The sequence below is a fragment of the Podarcis vaucheri genome (assembly GCF_965113315.1).
Source record: "Podarcis vaucheri genome assembly, chromosome: 16".
NCBI lineage: Eukaryota > Metazoa > Chordata > Lepidosauria > Squamata > Lacertidae > Podarcis > Podarcis vaucheri.
The window spans coordinates 25,379,868-25,400,770 of record NC_138754.1 but is presented as its reverse complement, the minus strand read 5'-3'; the positions used below and the strand labels follow the sequence as shown (position 1 = coordinate 25,400,770).

The window sequence follows — 20,903 nt, the reverse complement described above, 5'->3', positions numbered from 1 at the left end:
GGTGGTTTCAACTACACTGTCTTTGCCTGGGGAGAATCCTTGGTGAAAATTTGTCACACTCATGTCCTTCCCTCTCACCCCGCTTGTGTCTCTTAGAACCCTGCTGCCTTCGACTTCCTTTTGCAGCGTGTGGAGAAGACTCTACGCCACGCCATTGAGGAAGAGGAGGGAATACCCCTTGACCAAGTGACCAACTTCCAGGAGGTAACCTTCACTCTAGTTTCTGTTCATTTTAAGCATCTAGCTCCCCCCGGTCCCCAGGTTATCTTGGCTGTTCCTTCCTTCTTTTCCCCTGCTTCAACCCTTTGCTTCCCCAACCCCTTAGCCTTGGCCACCAATCTGCTGCTATTTACTACATTGAACTGTCCTGGGGGCCACTTGTGGCCTACGAAAGGCACAGTCCTGGTATATGTGTGGTGTAGGGATGCAGGTGGCGCTGTGGTCTAAACCATTGAGCCTCTTGGGCTTACTGTTCAGAAGGTCGGCGGTTCAAATCCCTGCGGCGGGGTGAGCTCCCGGTGCTCTTTCCCAGCTCCTGCCAACCTAGCAGTTCAAAAGCACACCAGTGCAAGTAGATAAATGGGTATCGCTGCCGTGGGAAGGTAAACGGTGTTTCCGTGCACTCTGGTTTCCGTCATGGTGTCCTTTTGCGCCAGAAGCGATTTAGTCATGCTGGCCACATGACCCGGAAAGCTGTCTGCGGACAAACGCTGGCTCCCTCGTCCCGAAAGCCAGATGAGCACCACAACCCCATAGTCGCCTTTGACTGCACTTTACCATCTAGGGATCCTTTGCCTTACCTTACATGTGGTGTTCTTTTGCCGGGCTCTATTGCATTCTGAAGAGCATGGTAAAGCATTGCTCTCCTAGGCATAAAACAACAACCCACCTTATCCTCTTGCCTGCTTTCCACTGCTTCCTCTGGACCACAGGTTTGCGATGAAATCAAAGTCAAGTTGAACTCCCTGAAGGAAGTCCCCAACAGGATTGAATGTCCTCTGATATACCACCTGGATGTGGGGGCCATGTACCCGAATATCATCCTAACCAACCGGCTTCAGGTGAGTGAGGAGTTTGAGCTCCTTGGCATTGGGTACTAAAGTCTAAATCTCTGCTGTAAGAACTGTGGCCTCTTAGGCTTAAATCTGCAGCCCTCTGGACGCTCTTGGGCTCCCAACTCCCAAAGCCCCAGCTAGCATTGCCCAGTGGTCAGGGATTTGATTTAATATTTCTATTCTGCTTTTCTAACGGCCAATGTTGAGCTCAAAAGTGGTTAACAATAAGCACAGTAGCATTAAAAAACAAGCATTACAATCACAATGGTATCAGACACAATAACAAGCCGCACAGTTAAGATTTTGGAGTGCTATTTCAGTTTGGAATTTTTGGGGTGGGTGGAGGGATGCTGTCTTTCTCTTTGGGTGAATCAGAGTGTGATTTATAACTCGTACTATAAGAAAGCTCAACAACATTGTCTTCTTAATAAGAGACAATATATACGGAAGTTTTCCTGTGCCGGTAATGGACTCCCAGTTTGGGGTAGGCACTCCAGGCAACCTTTTCCTCAATCTCCTTCACAAAGAGTTGCTGCCTCTCTAGCAACAAGGATAGTAGTAGTAGTAGTAAACCTTTTATTGGCATCACATACAACATCCAGAACAAATCAGTACAGAATTACCACTTCCCCAGTGGCACAAAACATTTGCTAAAAGAAAGGAGGCAGAGCAGTCTATCGTCACATCTCCTGGAATAGAGGGGAAAGGCCAGTGTTGCAATGTTCTCCATAGTAAGAGACTGCTGAATTATTATTATTATTATTATCATCATCATCATCATCATATCATTTATACCCTGCCCATCTGTCTGGGTTTCACCAGCCACTCTGTGCGCCTCCGAACAGAATATTAAAAATACATTAAAAAAACATCAATCATTAAAAACTTCCCTAAACAGGGCTGCCTTCAGATGTCTTCTAAAAGTCAGATAGTTGTTTATTTCCTTGACATCTGATGGGAGGGCATTCCTCAAGGCAGACACCACTACCGAGAAGGCCCTCTGCCTGGTTCCCTGCAACCTCACTTCTTGCAGGGAAGGAACTACCAGAAGGCCCTCGGAGCTGGACCTCAGTGTCTGGGCTGAACAATGGGGGTGGAGATGCTCCTTCAGGTATACTGGGTTGAGGCCATTTAGGGCTTTAAAGGTCAGCACCAACCCTTTGAATTGTGCTTGGAAACGTACTGGGAGCCAATGTAGGTGTTTCAGGACTGGTGTTATATGGTCTCGGTGGCCACTCTCCTGCAATGAGGCTACATTTTAATATTTTAATGTTCCATTATTTTAATGTTGTATTTTATTTTTGTTTTTAAGTTGTAATCATTCATCTTGTTTTTATTATTGCTTGTAAGCCGCTCTGAGCCCGGCCTTGGCTGGGGAGGGCGGGGTATAAATAAAAAATTATTATTATTATTACTCCCGGGCACCAGTATTGCTGCCACATTCTGGATTAGTTGTAGTTTGAGTCACCTTCAAAGGTAGCCCCACATAGAGTGCATTGCAATAGTCCAAGCAGGAGATAACCAGAGCATATGAATAGATGGTTGGTGGTTGCTCTTTTCTTGCTTGGGAGTATGCAGCGCAGGAGGGGAGGGCTGGAATAGAGCTCTCTGTCCTCTGCTGCCCATAGTATCTGTTTGAGTTCGAAACACAGGTGCAGCAGGGCTTTGGCACACACAGTATACATCAGGGAGGCTCACCTGGCACCTGCCTTACATATCTTTAGGCACCAGGCCAAAACATTCCTCTTTTCCTTTTAAACTGAGGGTTTCTGTTAGTTGTTATGGTACATACGTTTGTTTTTACAGTATATTCAAACTGCCCTGTGAACTTCGGCTGAAGGATGGTGTAGAAATTTAATAATTGAGACTTAACAATCCTGCAAAAGCATCCTGGGTCCTGGGTCTACCTGCTGCTTTCCTAGAGGCAGGATCCAACCTTGCCTGGCCTAAAAACTTACTTTTATTTATTTAAATGTACTTGTGCCTTTATTCGCTCCCCCTCTGCTTTGCTTCCCTCCCTTCAGCCCTCGGCGATGGTGAACGAGGCCACGTGCGCCGCCTGCGACTTCAACAAACCAGGCGCCAACTGTCAGCGGCGGATGACCTGGCAGTGGAGAGGAGAATTCAGTGAGTCTTTTCCCTTCTGCTGACTCGTATGCAACTTGGCGCAGTTCCTCTGCTGTGTATAAAACCCCCTCTCGCAGTCTGGAGTGATTGTTAGCTGGGTTGTTTCCTCCCCCCCCTCTCTTTTCCCCTTGCAGTGCCCGCGAGCCGCAGCGAGTACCATCGCATCCAGCAACAGCTGGAGTCAGAGAAGTTCCCCCCTCTCTTCCCAGATGGACCGCCCCGGGTGTTCCATGAGCTGTCCCGGGAGGAGCAAGCGAAATACGAGAAGAAGCGCCTGGCAGGTGAAGGCAAACCTTTTTTTCTTCTTCTTTTTTGAAATCCTTTTTATTTGAATGTATATCCATATATAGAGAGATGGCTTGAATCTCGCAACTTCCCCCCACCCCTTCCATAGTTCCTATTATCAACATTATCAACTGTATTTTATTCCTTACTCTATATTTTCTATCAATCCAAATTATCCATGGTATTTGTTGCATTACAAGTGGGATTAAAATCCTGCTAATGTTTCCATCTGCTTGCAGTGGTCTCCTAAATAAATTCTAAAAAATTTCCCCATTCTTTGTAAAAGTTTTTGTCCTCTTGGTTCCTGAGTTTTCCAATCAGTTTTACCATTTCTGCATAGTCCAACAGCTTGGTTTGCCATTCCTCTCTGGAAGGGACTTTGTCTTCCATCTCTGAGCTAATGAGAGAGCAAACCTTTTTCCACACCACAATAGAGTTTGTACATGGTTATGGCTTGGGGTGTCTCGAAGCTTTTATTTTCTTGGATTCAGCCCCTACCTTTTCCCTGCTATGCCCTTTAGCGCTAGAGGACTTGGGGTCTGGGGTCAGCTGCCAGCCCCAAACCAGAGCTCTTTCAAGTGGTGAGCAGAGAAGGTGTTACTACAGTGGAACCTTGGTTCCCGAACTTAATCCATTCCGGGAGGCCGTTCGACTCCCAAAACGGTTTGGGAACCAAGGCGCAGCTTCCAATTGGCTGCAGGAGCTTCCAAAGAACATTCGAAAACCGAAACAATCACTTCCAGTTTTCGATCATTCTGGAACTGGAACATTCAGCTCCCAAGGTGTTTGGGAGCCAAGGTTCCACTGTTTTAGCACATAAAGCCCTTAACAGCTTGGGACCAGTTTGTCACCTTACCCCCATATATTATGCCCATTTGACTGCTTTGATCTACAAAACTGGCACTGTTACAGGTGCCACATAATACTCCTGCATTTGTAAGAAGTCAGTCTTTCGGTGTGGAAGCAGCAACACTTTGGAACTTACCTGCCTACTGACGTGAGGCGGGTGCCTTGGCTACACTCTTTTTTATCACCTACTGGGCACATTTTTGTTTAGGCACAGCCCATCCAGACATGTAGAATGTTGACATGAGTTTTAATCTGTTTTCAGTTAATTGATTTTCATTGTTTTTGCTATTATTTTTACTGAAAATTTAATTTTTAAATTTTTTTTTTGCAAACTGAGGTGTGTGTTTTTTAAACTATCAAGTGGCATATAAACATTTTGAAATGAAATAAGTTTGGGAAGTGTTGAACGTTCCAGAATAAATTGCTGCCACACCTCTTGCCCAGATTACTGCCGCAAAGCCTACAAGAAAATCCACGTGACGAAGGTTGAGGAGCGTGTCACCACCATCTGCCAGCGGGAAAACTCCTTCTATGTGGACACCGTGCGGGCCTTTCGCGACCGCCGCTACGAGTTCAAGGGGCTGCATAAGGTGCTTTTTGTTTTTATTTTGTCAGATTTGCGATAGCGCAGCAAAAAGGTGAGTTTCTAAAGGTATTCATGGTGATCTTTACGTTCATAAAGTGATGAGATGCAGGCAGGCATTTATAGCCAGGCTGATCTCTCCTTGCTGGTGGGTGCTGAAAGGGGATGCTGTGGTTCCTGGGGCCAGAATGCCTGAATAGAAATTCTGAGTACTGAGTGGTATATAAATACTGTAAATGAATTTAAAATAATAAAAAAGCATTGATTTATATCAAGTTTTCAAATTACTCATAGATTTAACAGACAAATTCTTGTATATTAGTTGTTTGCTAGATACACATAAAGGGACGCGGGTGGCATTGTGGGTTAAACCACAGAGCCTAGGACTTGCCGATCAGAAGGTCGGCGGTTCAAATCCCTGTGACGGGGTGAGCTCCCGTTGCTCGGTCCCAGCTCCTGCCAACCTAGCAGTTTGAAAGCACGTCAAACTGCAAGTAGATAAATAGGTACCGCTCCAGTGGGAAGGTAAACAGCTTTTCCGTGCGCTGCTCTGGTTCACCAGAAGCGGCTTAGTCATGCTGGCCACATGACCCGGAAGCTGTACACCAGCTCCCTCGGCCAATAAAGCGAGATGAGCGCCGAAACCCCAGAGTCGGTCACGACTGGACCTAATGGTCGGGGTCCCTTTACCTTTACCTAGATACACATAAAATGTTTCTGTTTGCAGCTAAGCAGAGCCAAAAAGCTCTGGGCATGCAAGCCATGTGCATTCTGTAATATACAGAAGTTTTGTCAACATGGGTTTACAGGGGGTGGGGGAGACAGACATCCAAGGAAAGAGATGTGGAAGGAAAAGATAGAGGATGGAGACCAGCTGGAGCAAAAGTAGACAATAGCCCACGGCTTGCTTGAGTCACAGCCCTTTTTCCTCTGCCTTTCCCAGGTGTGGAAGAAGAAACTGGCTGCCGCCATGGAATCGGGTGACGCCTCGGAAGCGAAGCGCTGCAAGAACATGGAGATCTTGTACGACTCCCTGCAACTGGCACACAAGTGCATCCTCAACTCCTTTTACGGATACGTCATGCGCAAAGGGTGAGGGGGGAACCAAAGAGTGTGGCTGCTGGGGGATCTTTAAATGGCCCTTTTAAAATCTGCCCCTGCCTCGGCTCCCAGTTGGTGCAGTTTCTGGGCCTTTAAATGTTCAATATTAAGACAAAGAACTAAATCCTAGTACAATTAAATGAAGCATTTCCTCCTATACACATAAAAATATAAGGCTATCATCATGCAGCCCCAGCTGTAGGATTTGTAGTTCTGCATCACAATCCTGGATTTGCATGAAGCCAGGGAGGGGAGCAAAAGAGAAAAGGTGGGTTTTAAGGAATGGCAGACGTTTGAATGAAGCAGGGTTGGAGGGACACTGAGGAGCAGTGAGGATGTGGGGCACTTGGATGAGGTGTGAAGGAGGGGGTGGGATTGGCAAGCAATGTGAGTAGGGGGAAGCAGCCCCCAAGCACATAAATAAATACTGCAGCTCCTTGACCAGGAGACCTCCCAGCTCATGCTGTTGGCCGCAATTTTAGCAGATCAGTCCTCAAGCCGAGTTTACAATAATTAGGTTGCTCAAGCCTTGTTTGCACAGCAGCTGACCCAGAGTGGCTCTTCCTGTTCTCACTAGTCCTCTCCCCAACGCAGAGCTCGGTGGTACTCCATGGAAATGGCTGGCATTGTCTGCTTCACTGGCGCCAACATCATCACACAGGCCAGGGAGCTGATAGAGCAAATTGGGTGAGTACTTGAATGGTGGCTGGCTGCGGTAGCTGGAGGCGAGGAGATTCTGAGCTTGGATGTTGTGTGCCTGTTGCCTGAAGGTGGTTTGCTCCTTCTTCATGGATGACGGTGCTTTTCCTATGGTTTTGTTTTGTGTTTTGCTGTGGTGTGTTGTCCAGGGCTCCTTTAAGAGGAAGGTTGCTATGTGTAAACACAGAAAAGAAAAGAAAATGACACAAAGATGAATTGTCCAGCTCTGGATCTCTTCTGTCTCTAACCACAAGGAATCTGGTCTGGATCTGGATCTGGACTCAAAGGCACACCGCCCCATGGTCTGCTCCTTACTTCCTTGGCCCAGAAAAAGAAGCAGGTCTCTTAAGCAACTCAGAGAGCGAGGGATGAAGACCCGCTGTGTGTCTCTGCAGACTGTTGCTTTTGTAAACTTCATCAGCTTTCATAAGAACATATGAGCCTGCTAGATCAAGCCAATGGCCCATATAGTCCAGCATCCTGTTCTCGTAGTGGTTGATAGATGCCTGTAGGAAACCCTCAGGCAGGACCCAAGCACATGATGATGATGATGATGATGATGATGATGATGATTTATTTATATCCTGCCCATCTGGCTAGGTTTCCCCAGCCACTCTGCACGGCTCCCCACAGAATATTATTATTAATAATAATAAAGCAATAAAACATCAAACATTATAAAACTTCCCTAAACAGGGCTACCTTCAGATGTCTTCTAAATGCCAGATAGTTGTTTAGTTCCTTGACATCTGAAGGGAGGGTGTTCCACAGGGCGGGCGCCACTACCAAGAAGCCCCTCTGCCTGCTTCCCTGTAACCTCACTTCTTGCAGTGAGGGAACCACCAGAAGGCCCTTAGAGCTGGACTTCAGTGATGAGGTCCGAGCGATGGAGGTAGAGACACATTTTCCCATCCTGCAGTTCCCTGCAATTGGTATTAGGAATCATTTGCTGTCTCTGACTGTGGAAGCAGAGCCAAATAGCCATCATGACTAGTAGTTATCAATAGTCCTCCATAGATTTGTCCAAACCTCTTTTGAAGCCATCCAAGTTGGTGGCCATAGTTTAACTATGCACTGTGTGAAAAACTCTTTTCTTCTATCTGTCCCGAACCTTCCAACATTAAGCTTCCTCGGATGACCACGAGTTCTAATGTTACGGGAGGGATAAAAGCGTTTCTCTATCTGCTTTCTCTCCTTGCCGTGCATAGTTTATAAATCGCTACATCTTTCTCAATTTTTCTCTTAAACTGAAAAGCTCCGATTGCTGCAACCATTCCTCATAAGGTGGCTGCTTTTGCAGAGTGCCCTCTGGGCTCCCATATGGAAACACCTCTCCCATTTTCCCCTTTCCCAGGAGGCCGCTGGAGCTGGACACAGACGGGATCTGGTGTGTGCTTCCAAACAGCTTCCCGGAAAATTTTGTCATCAAATCAACCCACGCCAAGAAGCCCAAAGTGACAATCTCCTATCCAGGTGCTATGCTGAACATCATGGTGAAGGTGAGGAGCCTCAAACCTTTATCCTTAGCAGGATTTTGGGGCAAGTTGAATTGACAGGATTTTGTCATGGGTATGTTTGACATTTAGCTTCCCCCCTGCAGGGATTGCATCATATATAGCTTCCTTCCAGCCCTCCCTTTAAATTGTGCTGGGGTGCAGCATGAGCCTGCAAGGCCGAAGCGCCCAGCATGTGTGTCACTTACTTGCAGGAAGGGTTTACGAACGATCAGTACCAGGAGCTGGTGGACCCAGCCTCACTGGCCTACGTTTCCCGCTCGGAGAACAGCATCTTTTTTGAAGTGGACGGCCCATACTTGGCCATGATTCTCCCCGCCTCCAAGGAAGAGGGCAAGAAGCTGAAGAAAAGGTGAGGCAGAGTCCAGGTCTGGGGAGCAACTCCTTCTTGGCTCAGGAATACCGGCAGGCAGCAAAGCTGAACCTGGAAGATTTCAGGACTTGAAACATCACTGCTAGATCCTTAATGGATGGGCATTTTCAGAGCTCTCTCCTTTCTAGTTTGTAAGAAGCCGTGGGGGCTGTTCCATTAGGGCAAAGTTCCCCACCTGGGAACTGTAGTCCAAAATACCTGGAGGGCAACAGATAGTGAAGGCACTGGGACAAAGTGGGCACTGACCCTCACTCAGCCCCCACCTGCCTTTTTTACTTACAACCAGCCCCAGGGTGTAGCAAGCTTTCTCCTCCTTCCTTTCAGCATTGCCCCTTGTAGAACCCAGCAGGGAGGAGGATGGGGACAAAACTAGTCTTAGCTGCCTCTGCTTCTCATTGGATGTGGCGCCACCTACTGTTGGGATCCTTGCTTTCTACCCTATCGGTCCCAGACACCACTGGTAAAAAGGTTGGGGGGGGGTGTTACAGGAGAAGGAAGGTGCCAGCCATGCACAGGCTGATTATTTTGCTCCACGCCAGGTACGCCGTGTTCAACGAGGACGGCTCCCTGGCCGAGCTAAAGGGGTTTGAGGTGAAGCGGCGGGGGGAGCTGCAGCTGGTCAAGATCTTCCAGTCGTCCGTCTTTGAGGCCTTCCTGAAAGGCACCACTTTGGAAGAGGTTTATGCCTCCGTTGCCAAAGTGGCTGACTACTGGCTGGATGTGCTCTACAGCAAGGTGGGTTGAGGCTCCAAGGTGAGTCTGCTGGCTTTCCTGGGATGTATGGTTAAATATATCCACACCGGGCATTTGGGGATGAAGATAATGGGGAATTGGTGGCCAGTTAAGGGCAGAACCACCAATTGGAAAGAAGACGAGGTTCCTGTTGCTGCTGTAAAGTCCTCTTCTCCCCTTCTGTAGTCTACACATGGGCATCTCCCAGGCTTCCTGCGGCCTTCAGAAGCTTTTAGTGCGGCCAACATGGGATGCTGAGCTGCCGTGCCTCCAAAGTGGTCCAGGAGGGGAATGGGCTGGCACATGCAAGCGTTCCTTTCTCTCTTTCTTCCAGGCTGCCAATATGCCTGACTCGGAGTTGTTTGAGCTTATCTCCGAGAACCGGTCCATGTCCCGCAAGCTGGAGGATTATGGGGAGCAAAAATCCACCTCCATCAGCACCGCCAAGCGCCTGGCTGAGTTCCTGGGGGATCAGATGGTGAAGGATGCCGGTCTGAGCTGCCGGTTTATTATTTCTAAGAAGCCAGAAGGATCCCCAGTCACAGAGAGGTATATAGCGATCAGAGGGGCACGAGTACCCCACAATGCCGGGCCATTGACGTGAATGGTTCGGTTTCTTGTTGCTGTGAAATGAGCCTTGCCAACTCAAGGAATGACCAAATCTCCTGCAGACGATTTTGGCGGTTGAACTGGAGTAGAAGAGCTCAGCTGGTACCCTGGACCTAAGTTGTTCAGGGCTCTGTAACCTAACGCAAGGACCTTGAAGCTGGCAGATGGGCCGCCGGTGCAGATGTTGTGGTTTTTATTTATTAAATTTCTATAACATCCTTCATGCAAGAAGCACAGGGGAGTTTATGAAAACACAAAATGCATAACATAGTAAAAAGCAGAAATGATAGCAACCCCACTTTTGTTCCAACACAATGTTGCATACCCTTGGCCAGATTCTACACCAGCTGGTAATTATACTTTACAGAGTTGTGTGGAAGTTGCCCCAGATCATTTGACCCTCGACCCCCATCGTGTAGCCCCGGACACTGAGGTCCAGCTCCGAGGGCCTTCTGGCGGTTCTCTCCCTGCGAGAAGTGTGGTTACAGGGAACCAGGCCTTCTCGGTAGTGGCACCTGCCCTGTGGAACACCCTCCCATCAGATGTCAAGGAGATAAGAACTATCTGACTTTTAGAAGACATCTGAAGGCAGCCCTGTTTAGGGAAGTTTTTAATGTTTGATGTTTTATCGTATTTTTAATATTCTGTTGGGGCCGCCCAGAGTGGCTGGGGAAACCCAGCTAGATGGGCGAGGTATAAATAATAAATTATTATTCTTATTCCTATTTTAAATAGTTCTCTCCCCCCCCCCCCCGGAAAAACCAAGCAACAGTTCTAAAGTTTAAAAGTAACATAAAGGCTTTGACTTGCTGTTCTTGTTCTTGTCAGATTGAATGTACAAAAGAGGTAGATAATACTTACGTTACTGAAACATATTTACATGAATTTGTATCTTGAGACTGACTGATGTTTACAGACTGGCTTTGAGGCAAGCGACAGCATAACACAACACACTTGCTGCTCTCACAGTTAAAACTCACACACATAGTTGATGACGGAACTGGGGGGGGGGGGATGCCTCAATATGACATCACAGGATTTTGTGCTACAGCATTAATCCTTTGCATAGTATTATGGATGCACCATTCCCACACTTCCATAACAGGACCCAGGATAGCTCCACATAAATTGCATTGCCGTCATACAGCCCATACAGTTCTACAGAGTAGAACGAACATCGGATACAAACCATATAGTCTTTAAGATGCAACAGACTGACAAGGCCGCTCCTCTTCTGGAAATAGAAGTGATGTGTTTTGATTTATTTTCCCCAGGGCCATTCCGCTGGCCATTTTCCAGGCTGAGCTCTCGGTCCGCAGGCACTATCTCCGGAAATGGCTCAAGAGCCCCTCCCTGCAGGATTTTGACATCCGGACGGTAAGCAGTGTGGGGCTGTCCTGCGGCAGTTTGTGACTCGAGGCTGACTGTGGCACACCTCTTGTCCCCAGCCTTGGACTTGACCCAAATCCTGTCTCTCTGCTTGTAGATCCTGGATTGGGACTATTACATCGAGAGACTGGGCAGCACAATTCAGAAAATCATCACCATCCCAGCAGCCCTGCAGCAGGTAAACTGTCGGGTTGGCGGCTAAAGGGCTGTGGGCTCCCCCAGGATGTTACGAGGCGCAGGAGGTGGCCGCAGAACTCTCACACTTAGTTGCTCTGGTCCAATAGCTAGTTAAAAACTCAAAGCTCCAAAACTGAGTTAGCTCCCTGAGTGTTCCCATTCATTTCAGAAAGGTAGAACCTTCCTGCATGGAACTGACCCCAGCCTTTTCCAAATGCACGAGAGCTCTGTGCACTCCTCAGAGCACACCTGGGACTCCAGAGCTAATTATTTAAAACATTTCTACTCCTCTGTGATTGGTTTTTGGGGACCGGGGTTGTACAAACGACAGCCAAGAAGCTGGGGTTTCTGCATTACAGGTCTCTGATTTGGATGTCAGCACTGTCAGTGCAAGTGTCTTGTGTTCTAGCATAGCTAGTTTCCTTCTGCTTCTGGTCAAAAACAGTAGTATCCTTGCAGGATCAGGCAGAATGAAAGTCAGAGGGAGCCTCCCAAATAAATAACAAATGTGGTGTCCCGTCAGGTAAAAAACCCCGTTCCTCGCGTCCGACACCCCGACTGGCTCCACAAGAAGCTCTTGGAAAAGAATGACATGTACAAGCAGAAGAAAATCAGTGAGCTGTTCACAAGTGAGGGCAAGAGACAGGTAAGAGGCGCAGGGCTCTCCCTACACAGGGTGGATTAAAAAAATGAATCCAGTTTTTTAATTAAAATGCATTTACACATGCACACAAATGAAAACAGTTGTAGTAAATGTCTGCCTCATCATGTTTACTTGGAAGTAATTCCTACTTTGTTCACTAGGACTTATTTCCCAAATAAATGGGCATAAATTATAGTCCTGGCTTCTAATTGCTTTGTACAGTAGTACCTTGGTTCTCAAACATAATCTGTTCCAGAAGTCCATTCCAAAACCAAAGCGTTCCAAAATCAAGGCCCGCTTTCCCCTAGAAAGTAATGCAAAAATGGATTCATCCATTCCAGACTTTTAAAAACAACCCCTAAAACAGCAATTTAACATGAATCCTACTATCTAACGAGACCGTTGATCCATAAAATGAAAGCAATAAACAATGTACTGCAGTCACACACATCAGTAGCTGAACTGGGTTCCACAAAAACAAAAAGCTGCAAAAACATAAAATAAATAGCAAAAACAGACAAACCTCATTGTAACACTCAGAATGCAAGCGTGGCACTCAAATTGAAAGCATGACACTCAAAATGGAGCACGTTCGGCTTCCAAAAAAAGTTCACAAACCGGAACACTTCTGGGTTTGCAGTTCCAAGTTGTTTGAGTACCAAGGCATTTGAGAACCAAGGTACCACTGTATATAGATTTCAAAATGGTCAGTTTGATTTTTACATCTCAGCTGTTCTTTGTTTAAGATGGCAGTCCCTTGAGGCTGTTTTTCATTTTTGTAATAAAAATAAACCGGTGCTTTCTGAGATGGGCATCTGCAGGTAAAACATACTTTTATCCCAGACCTGAGAAGAAGGTGGAGGCCACGGGCAGTTTTTGTGGGTAATTGGGTTGCTCAGTCAAGGAGGATTCCATCATTGTACTCCCCACCTTTCGGTGTTTCCTCGCAGGTCTCTGCCAGCGTAATCCAGGAGGGCACGCCCTCCACACAGGTGGCTGACATGGAAGATTTTGGGGTTGACAAGTCTCTGCAGCCGGGGGTCCCCGTGTCGAATAAACGTAAACGCATCCCTACAGCAGAGGAGAACCAGCAGCAGTCCCAGAATTCGGAACTAACGCAGTCCTGGAGGGAGATCTTGGGCCCGCCACCTCCCTCTGGAACCACCAAGGTAAGGTAGCAGAAGGAGAGAACTTCATTTAAATAGAGGAACAAAGGATTGCTCTGGGGCTGGGGCTGGACGATGGGGAAGCAGCAACATTCTACCATATATGAACCTTAAAAAAAGCCAGCTGTATCAGGTCAGCGGCTCGACTGGTAGAGCATCCTGGTCAACCAGGGGCTAACTAGATTCCTCTGGAATCCACAAGCAGGACCTGAACACAGCTGTCACTCCCCTACCGCGATTGGAGGTAGAATGCAGCCGTCGGGGTTAGAACCCATTGACAGGTTTACCTGTCTAAGCCATCTGACTTGATGAAAATTCCATAGTTGCAGCTATGCACTAGGGCTTCCTTTGCTGATTCAGCTTCATTGGATGCGCCCATGTTGTGAGAGGGAGAAAAGCTTTTCTTTTATCCGTTCTCTCCACGCCATGCGGAATTTTATCGGCTCCTGTTACGCCACAACTTGCGCGCCTTTTCTCTAAACAAAAGCCCCAAACGCTGTCACACCATAGATCTGTGTTGTTCTTCCTCCTTGGCAATCACTCACAGCCGAGTAAGATTGTCTTCCATGAACACGACCTTAACAGTGAGTCCATAAGTGACTGTGGAGGCCAATTCTGGATCCACATGTCCTTCCAGGAGTTGATCACGGTGAGGGATTGCCAAACGTGCCTTCCTCTTAGCATGTTTCTCCCTTTCGTCCTGAGTTCGAGCGTCTTCAAAGCCCATGACACTTTTGGTAAAGGCTGTTCTCCAATTGAAGTGCTCTCAGGCCAGTGTTTCCCAATTTTCGGTGTTTATACTACATTTTTAAAAGATTTGCCTTGAGAGAGTCTTTAAGCCTCTTTTGTTGACCACCAGCATTACACCTTCCATTTTTAAGTTTGGAATAGAGTAGTTGCTTTGGAAGACGATAATGATGACCAGTCCAACAAAGTTGATGTTGAAGAATCATTGCTTCAACACTGGTGATCTTTGCTTCTTTCAGTACACTGATATTAGTTCGCCTGTCTTCCCAAGTGATGTGTAAAAATTTTCAGAGACACCATTGATGGAATCTTTCGAGGAGTTGGAGATGACGTTTATAAGCGGTCTGTGTTTCACAAGTGTGTGCAGTATAGATATGTGTAATGGCATCATGTTGGCGCAATGCTGACTCCATCAGAAATTACAGATTGCACAACGTTTTCAGGACTCCAGCCATTTGTTCCCACCATTTCCGATTTGAAGAATTTGACTTTCCACCCAAGCTGAAGAAAGTTAGAATTTGGTTTGCCCGATGGTCACTGCCGATTTCCTACTCTTTCCTGCAGGAGGAACGCCTGGTCTGGCTGTGCTACCACAAGAAGAAGTGGGAGGTTCAGGCTCGCCAGCGCCAGGAGCGCCGCAAGAGGCGGCGGCTGGCAGATGGCGAGTCGGTCCTGGGCGGGGGGCTGATCAGGGCAAGGCCCTCCATGGGGCTCGGCAGCTACCTGAGCAAAACGGCCCGCAGCATCCTGGACATGCCCTGGCAGGTCGTGCAGGTAAGGAGCACCATGGGGCAGGGGAGGGGGTTTTTTGCCAGGGGAGGGGGTCTAAGACTGCCATTGGCAGAGCATGCTATAAAGTCAGATGCACAGAGGCATAGGTAGATAATAGAGAGCCAGTGCAGCATAGCGGTTAGAGTGTCAGACTAGGACCTGGGAGGGACTAGGGTTCAAATTCCCCACTTGGCCATGAAACTCGCTAGGCGATTTGGGGCCAGTTGCTCTCTCAGCCTGACATACCTCACAGGGTTGTTGTGGTTGAATCAGGAGACATAGAACCACGTATGCTGCCTTTGAGTCCTCAGGGAAGACAGGTGGGACGTAAATGCAATGAAATAAATAATAAAGATGCTGGGTTGTGTTCAACATAGTGCTATGGTGAATGTTCCACAAGGATTTCTCATTGAGCAGTTAAACCTGCTTTACACACACACACACGCACACGCATACCCCAAAATATTTTTTGGAGGTTTCCCCAACCCTCTCGAACAAATTAAGGGACTGTGAGGGACACATGCAAGAGAGGGGGACCCCATTGTGTTAGTGGTAATCATATTCATTTAAGCATCCTTAAAATAATCAATGACTTCCCTACTTCCCTTTCCATGGTTCATTTTGCATATCATAAATCCCTGCATATTTTACATGAACTAAACCATTCAGTATTCCATTATTACATCTATCCATTTACACTGTTGGATTTATCATAATGCTGCCGTTTCCAAATGTACGCAATTTCCCCCATATATTCAATAAACATTTATCAGTCTTCTCTAAATTTATGTTGTTCTTGTTCTCGTATTTGATATGTTAGGTCCGCAAGTTGCGCATATCCCATCAGCATAAGTTGCCATTCTTCTTTGGTTGGGACCTTGCTCGTTTTCCATTTGGGGGCTAACAAAACACGGGCTGCAGTAGTGGCATACATAAATAACCTTTTTTGACACCTGGGAATTTCCATCTGGGTTATCGAAAGGGCTCTCCCCCATAAAATATTTTGGGGAGCCCCCCACAACGTTGAGAAGAATCAAGGCAGAAGAGGCCAATTGTGAAGCCGAGCACAGTGCGATTTCGGTGGCTGGCAGCTCTTCGCGGTGGTGGCAGCCACAGGAGGAGGCTAACTGCCAGAGAGGAGGAACCAGCCATTGAAGCCGCGCTGCTACCGTGTTTGGCTCCACCTCCTGGCGTTGCACACACCTGCGAACATCACCCCCCAAAAAACCTTCTGCTCGAGTTGGCACCTCTGGTGCTAATCCTTGTGCTAGCCCAATTACTGTTGGCATACTGCCGGGGAGACGGGGGCATTTGGCAGGCCCCCAGCTTGCTCCAGCCACCGGCTGGCAGCCGGTCTCCCTTGGAACAGCATCAATTAGCAACACAAGCCTCAGATACGTTTAGAGACCCATGCATGCTCTGTCAGCAGAGTGCGTAAATCTTCTCACAGTAGAAGAGGCGGACAGAGATGTGTGTAAGCATATTTACAAGCGTTTTATTCAGCATGGTTTAGGAACAAAGGAAAACATGTCTGCTTCCCTTCGTCTCCAGCAAAACAGCAGTAACTCAAAAGCTATATACAAAACGGAAGTTCCCAGCAGACTGTGCTGGAAATGTAAACAGGCATGTGACACACAATAGTCCTGCCTGTCCCTTTTAAGGTGGAACGTAACTATATCCTAATATTGTCTCGCTCCCCGATTCCCATGATGGTTCCCTCCAGTGGAAGGCAGGGACTACTCTTGGTTCTTCATGCTTGCTTTTTCTTAGGTGTTTGTGTTGCTACCAGTTATATGATCTCCTACTGTTCAAAATCTAGCAATGTGTTGGGGTTCCCAACCCTTTTGAACCCGTGGGCCTCCCCATCCCTGTTCTCCAAGGGCTAAGCAGGTGGAGAAAGCTGACAGGCAGGACCACTCCCTGGACTGCTTGCAAGAAAGAAGGCAGGGAGGTGGAAGTTGGTGGGGCCGTACCCCATTTGCCCTAATAAGCTTTTGAAAGGCCAGCAAATGCCACAGCCTTTGTACCTTTTTCTCACTTTTCAAGCCTTTCCCCCACGCCGGATGAGATCAAGGGCTGCCCCCTGGGTTGTGCTTCCAGCCTCCGCATAGTCCAGGCGGCTTCCTTGCCTCCCTCTGCCTTTGCAAGCCCACCTTGATGTGATCTCTCTTCCCCAGATCGCCGAGACCAGCCAGCCAGGCCTCTTCAAGCTGTGGGCCGTCATTGGAAGCGACCTTCACTGCCTCAAGCTGAGTGTCCCTCGTGTTTTCTATGTCAACCAGCGCGTCCCTAAACCTGAAGAGAGCACTGCGTATCGGAAGGTGCGTGGAGTTAGTCCTTTGGGAGAGCAGTAAATGTACTGCGGTAATCTGTTTGCCGCAAGTGATTTGGTCCAAGAAAAGTAGGGTATTAATGTCAGTTTGCATTTCTTAGTGCAGAAAGTATTGATCTGATGTGTAGAGATATTTCCTATTCTACTTAATTCAAGAAGCTTCTGGAAGCTGCTCTGTGTGAAAGAGGCAAGCAGAAGGTTCATGGTGTTTGGGTTATACCTTCAGAGAAGATGAGTACAGCTGGTTTAAACTGCAGTAGTTCTCTTATCCTTTCTGTCAAAGTTATGCTGACTATAAAAATAAGGCCAGAAGAAGCCTAGGTTTCACTTTCTCTTTCTATTTCCTTCTGGTGTGGTGACTTATTATACCGTGTTTTTCGCACCATAGGGCACACCAGACCATAGGGCGCACCCAGTTTTTAGGGGGGGAAATCAAGGAAAAAAATATTTTTCCCAGCCCCAAAGAGCAGCGTACAGGCTGCGCACAGCCTCTCCCTGCCAGAGGGGTTGTGCGCAGCTATGGAAGAAGGCAAGGCAGCGAGTGGGATGGATCCCACTCGCTGTTTTGGCTTCCCCTTTAGCCACGTGCAGCCTCTTCTTGCCAGGAGAGGCTGCGTGGGGCTAAAGAAGCCATAGCCCCGTGCAGCCTCTCCTTGCAGAAGGGTTGCGCGCAGCTATGGAAGAAGGCAAGGCAGCAAGTGGGATGGATCCTGCTTGCTGTTTTGGCTTCCCTTTTAGCCCCACGCAGCCTCTCCTTGCCGGGGGGGCTGCGTGGGGCTAAAGAAGCCATAGCCCCGTGCAGCCTCTCCTTGCGGAGGGGTTGCGCGCAGCTATGGAGGAAGGCAAGGCAGCGAGCGGGATGGATCCTGCTCGCTGTTTTGGCTTCCCCTTTAGCCCCGTGCAGCCTCTCCTTGCCGGAGGGGTTGCGTGCGGCTATGGCACAAGCCTGCATTCGCTCCATAGGATGCACACACATTTCCCCTCAATTTTTGGAGAGGAAAAACTGCGTCCAATAGAGCGAAAAATACGGTAAGTTATTGTAAGTTTAAGTTAAGTCTGCCGCAACTGGATTTCTTATGGACAGCATGGATGTCCATACTGAATGTATTGGATTTCTGACCATTATGCTCATTTGCCTTCAGTAGCAGTAAAGCTCTGATGGATGAAATACAATCGCCTCTGGTCTATTTTTTGGGAATCCTGTTTAAGTTTTTACTCTGCTAACTATACATTGGAATCTGCTCTGGATCAATATTCATCCTATGACCTTTTTCTTTTACACTGAAAACTTCATTTTTTTCGCGGGGGGGGGTGGCGGAATGTGGAACACCGGAAGGCAAGGAGAACTCCTGTGAAATATTTTTTCCCCTCCCTTTTAGAATGAGCGAAATGCTTCTTAGAACCAGGTTTTACTCACGCAAAATGCTCAGTATGAAGATTTCTGTGTCGGACAAAATGGTGTCATGTATGGTGTCGTGGTTAGAGTGTCAGACTAATTGCTTGGAAGACCAGGGTTTAAGGCCTCACTCAGCCAAAATAATAATAATAATAATAATAATAATAATAATAATAATAATAATAATAATAATAATAATTACTACTATTATTATTATTTTATTTTTACCCTGCCCATCTGACTGGGTCATCTGAAGCCACTCCCTGAAGCTCACTGGGTGACGGTGAGCCAGTCACTGCCTCTCAGGCTACCCTATCGCACAGGGCTGTTTTGTGGATGAAACAGGGAGGGGAAGAATCATGTATGTCACCTTGTGCTCACTGGAGGAAAGGCAATTGTCAGAGCTGCCCGAGGTCCCAGCTCACAAAGGACCAACGCCGGTTCATGGTTATATACAAAAGTCTTTATTGAAGTTCAGTTTTGCTTTCACAGCCGCAGCGCGCAGCTCTACGTCTTAAACTCTAGACCGCCGAAGCTCCGTCTGAGTCTCCTCCCCCCAGACACCAGTTTAAGACCCTAGCCTTGCTCCTCCTCTTCCTCTGCTCTTTCCTCCTCTGGGTCCGCCTGTCAGTTGGGGTCTCGCCCTTCCTAGACTCTTCTGACGCCGAGTCCCCTGAGTCTTCCCCCTGCCTCCGGCGGGCTTTAGGACCTGGTTCCCGATCCGGGCTTTCTGCTGTCCCGCGCGCCTGTACATTTGAACTTGGCGTGCACGCCCAGCCGGCAACCTTCCTCCTGACCGTTACACTGCTCCTGTCACTGCTCCCCCCTTCAGGGAGGCTAGCTGTACTTGACCTCCCCTCCGTTCCCCCACTCCCCAGTGGAGGTGTGGTCAGTCTCGACTCATCTTCTCTCCCTCCTGGAGGAGACGCTGGCCCTGACACCTGGGACTCCTCCCCCCCACTACGCTCTGGTGGGGAAGCTGGCCCTGATCTCCAGCTGCTGCTTTGGGAGTCCCCGCTGGCCCCCCTTGCCCTGACCATCAGCGCCTCCTTCTGGGAGTCTTCTGATTCGCTGGAGAAGCTCATGGAATCTCTCGGGTCACTGCCATACTCCCCTACGCTGCCCTCAGATCCTTCCCCTTCGCTCTCCATCTCCTCCCCTGTGCCTCTGTTCCTGAGCCCCTGACAGCAATATATAGACATATTAAATAAACAACGTGGAAGTATTCAAGAGTTATAATGTATGACTGCACATGACTTTTTTGGCAACTCAGAGCCAGGTTAGTCCAAAAGCGAAAGGCTTTTCGTTTGAAGCCAGTGAGAGATGTCTACAATTCTGGGGCAGAGTTGCCAGTTGACCCAGAACTACTATGACAAGGAAAGGAGAGTGTGGTTGTGCCCGCCCATCCACCTACCCATCCGTGCCCCACATGGTAAAAACAGGTGCAGATAGACTTGAGGGGGGTCTCACCTGAGTCCTTGTTATCATCTCTGCAGGTAAACAGGATCCTTCCTCGCTCCAACTTGGTTTACAACCTCTATGAGTATTCTGTGCCCGAGGAAATGTACCAGGAGCACATCAACGAAATCAACGCCAGCCTCTCTGCCCCAGATATAGAGGGGGTATACGAGACCCAGGTAAGTAACTCCCTTTGGCTGGTCTGATGCGGGAAAAGGGGAGCTCTAGGTCTGGGGATGAGACGTAGGGTTGCACCCCTTGCTAGTCCGAGTAGACTCAATGGACACAATTGACACTTGAGGTGTATATTTATAAGACCCGCCTTATTCCTGTGATTATAATTGTTTTAAATGGTTTTTTGTGTTTTAATGTGGCCTGCCCTGAGACCTTAGGGTGAAGGGCATGTAATATAGGGTATACTCAGAGTAGAATTGGCTAGAACCCCTTTTTCTTTCTTTTGAGACTTGAAGTTGACTTGAAAATACTACCATCTGTGTCATTTATGCTTTCTCTTCACTTGCCTTCCATAAATGGGTTTTTTCAGGCTTCTCGTTTCAAAATCCTCTACCTAGGCAGAAGCCACAGGTGAAACCTGCTGCATTCCGCATCCTCCTTGGCTTTCCTTTTGAAACCTCTGAGGCAGTAGCACGGAGCATCTTGCTCTGGGTAGTTCACTATGTTTAAATCCAATTTAAATGTAAATAAATCCAATTTAAATTTTTGAAAAATGATTTTTTGGGTTGTTTTTTTTTTTTTTTTTTGAAAAAACAACATTGATTTTTATCCACCCTGGTTTCCTGTAACTTCAGTTCTCGTACTGCGGGTTTTTAAAAACCAAAGGGCTTTTCTTCTAGAAAAAGAAGAATAAAAAATGCCCGTACTGTATACCCTTGAGTG

General features: G+C 47.7%; 1 protein-coding gene across 1 annotated transcript in view; it reads left to right on the top strand.

The window, feature by feature from the left end:
- POLE (DNA polymerase epsilon, catalytic subunit) overlaps positions 1-20,903 on the top strand; it is an 81,126-nt gene that overhangs the window by 42,334 nt on the left and 17,889 nt on the right. The window contains exons 18-35 of the mRNA XM_082202967.1: positions 97-204; positions 933-1,061; positions 3,080-3,182; positions 3,317-3,463; positions 4,761-4,906; positions 5,843-5,991; positions 6,595-6,687; positions 8,054-8,198; positions 8,408-8,565; positions 9,126-9,321; positions 9,653-9,867; positions 11,202-11,304; positions 11,414-11,494; positions 12,017-12,139; positions 13,087-13,305; positions 14,614-14,823; positions 16,998-17,141; positions 20,045-20,185. Of these exons, the coding sequence (XP_082059093.1) occupies positions 97-204; positions 933-1,061; positions 3,080-3,182; positions 3,317-3,463; positions 4,761-4,906; positions 5,843-5,991; positions 6,595-6,687; positions 8,054-8,198; positions 8,408-8,565; positions 9,126-9,321; positions 9,653-9,867; positions 11,202-11,304; positions 11,414-11,494; positions 12,017-12,139; positions 13,087-13,305; positions 14,614-14,823; positions 16,998-17,141; positions 20,045-20,185 (2,610 nt within the window). The remainder of the gene's footprint in view (positions 1-96; positions 205-932; positions 1,062-3,079; positions 3,183-3,316; positions 3,464-4,760; positions 4,907-5,842; positions 5,992-6,594; positions 6,688-8,053; positions 8,199-8,407; positions 8,566-9,125; positions 9,322-9,652; positions 9,868-11,201; positions 11,305-11,413; positions 11,495-12,016; positions 12,140-13,086; positions 13,306-14,613; positions 14,824-16,997; positions 17,142-20,044; positions 20,186-20,903) is intronic.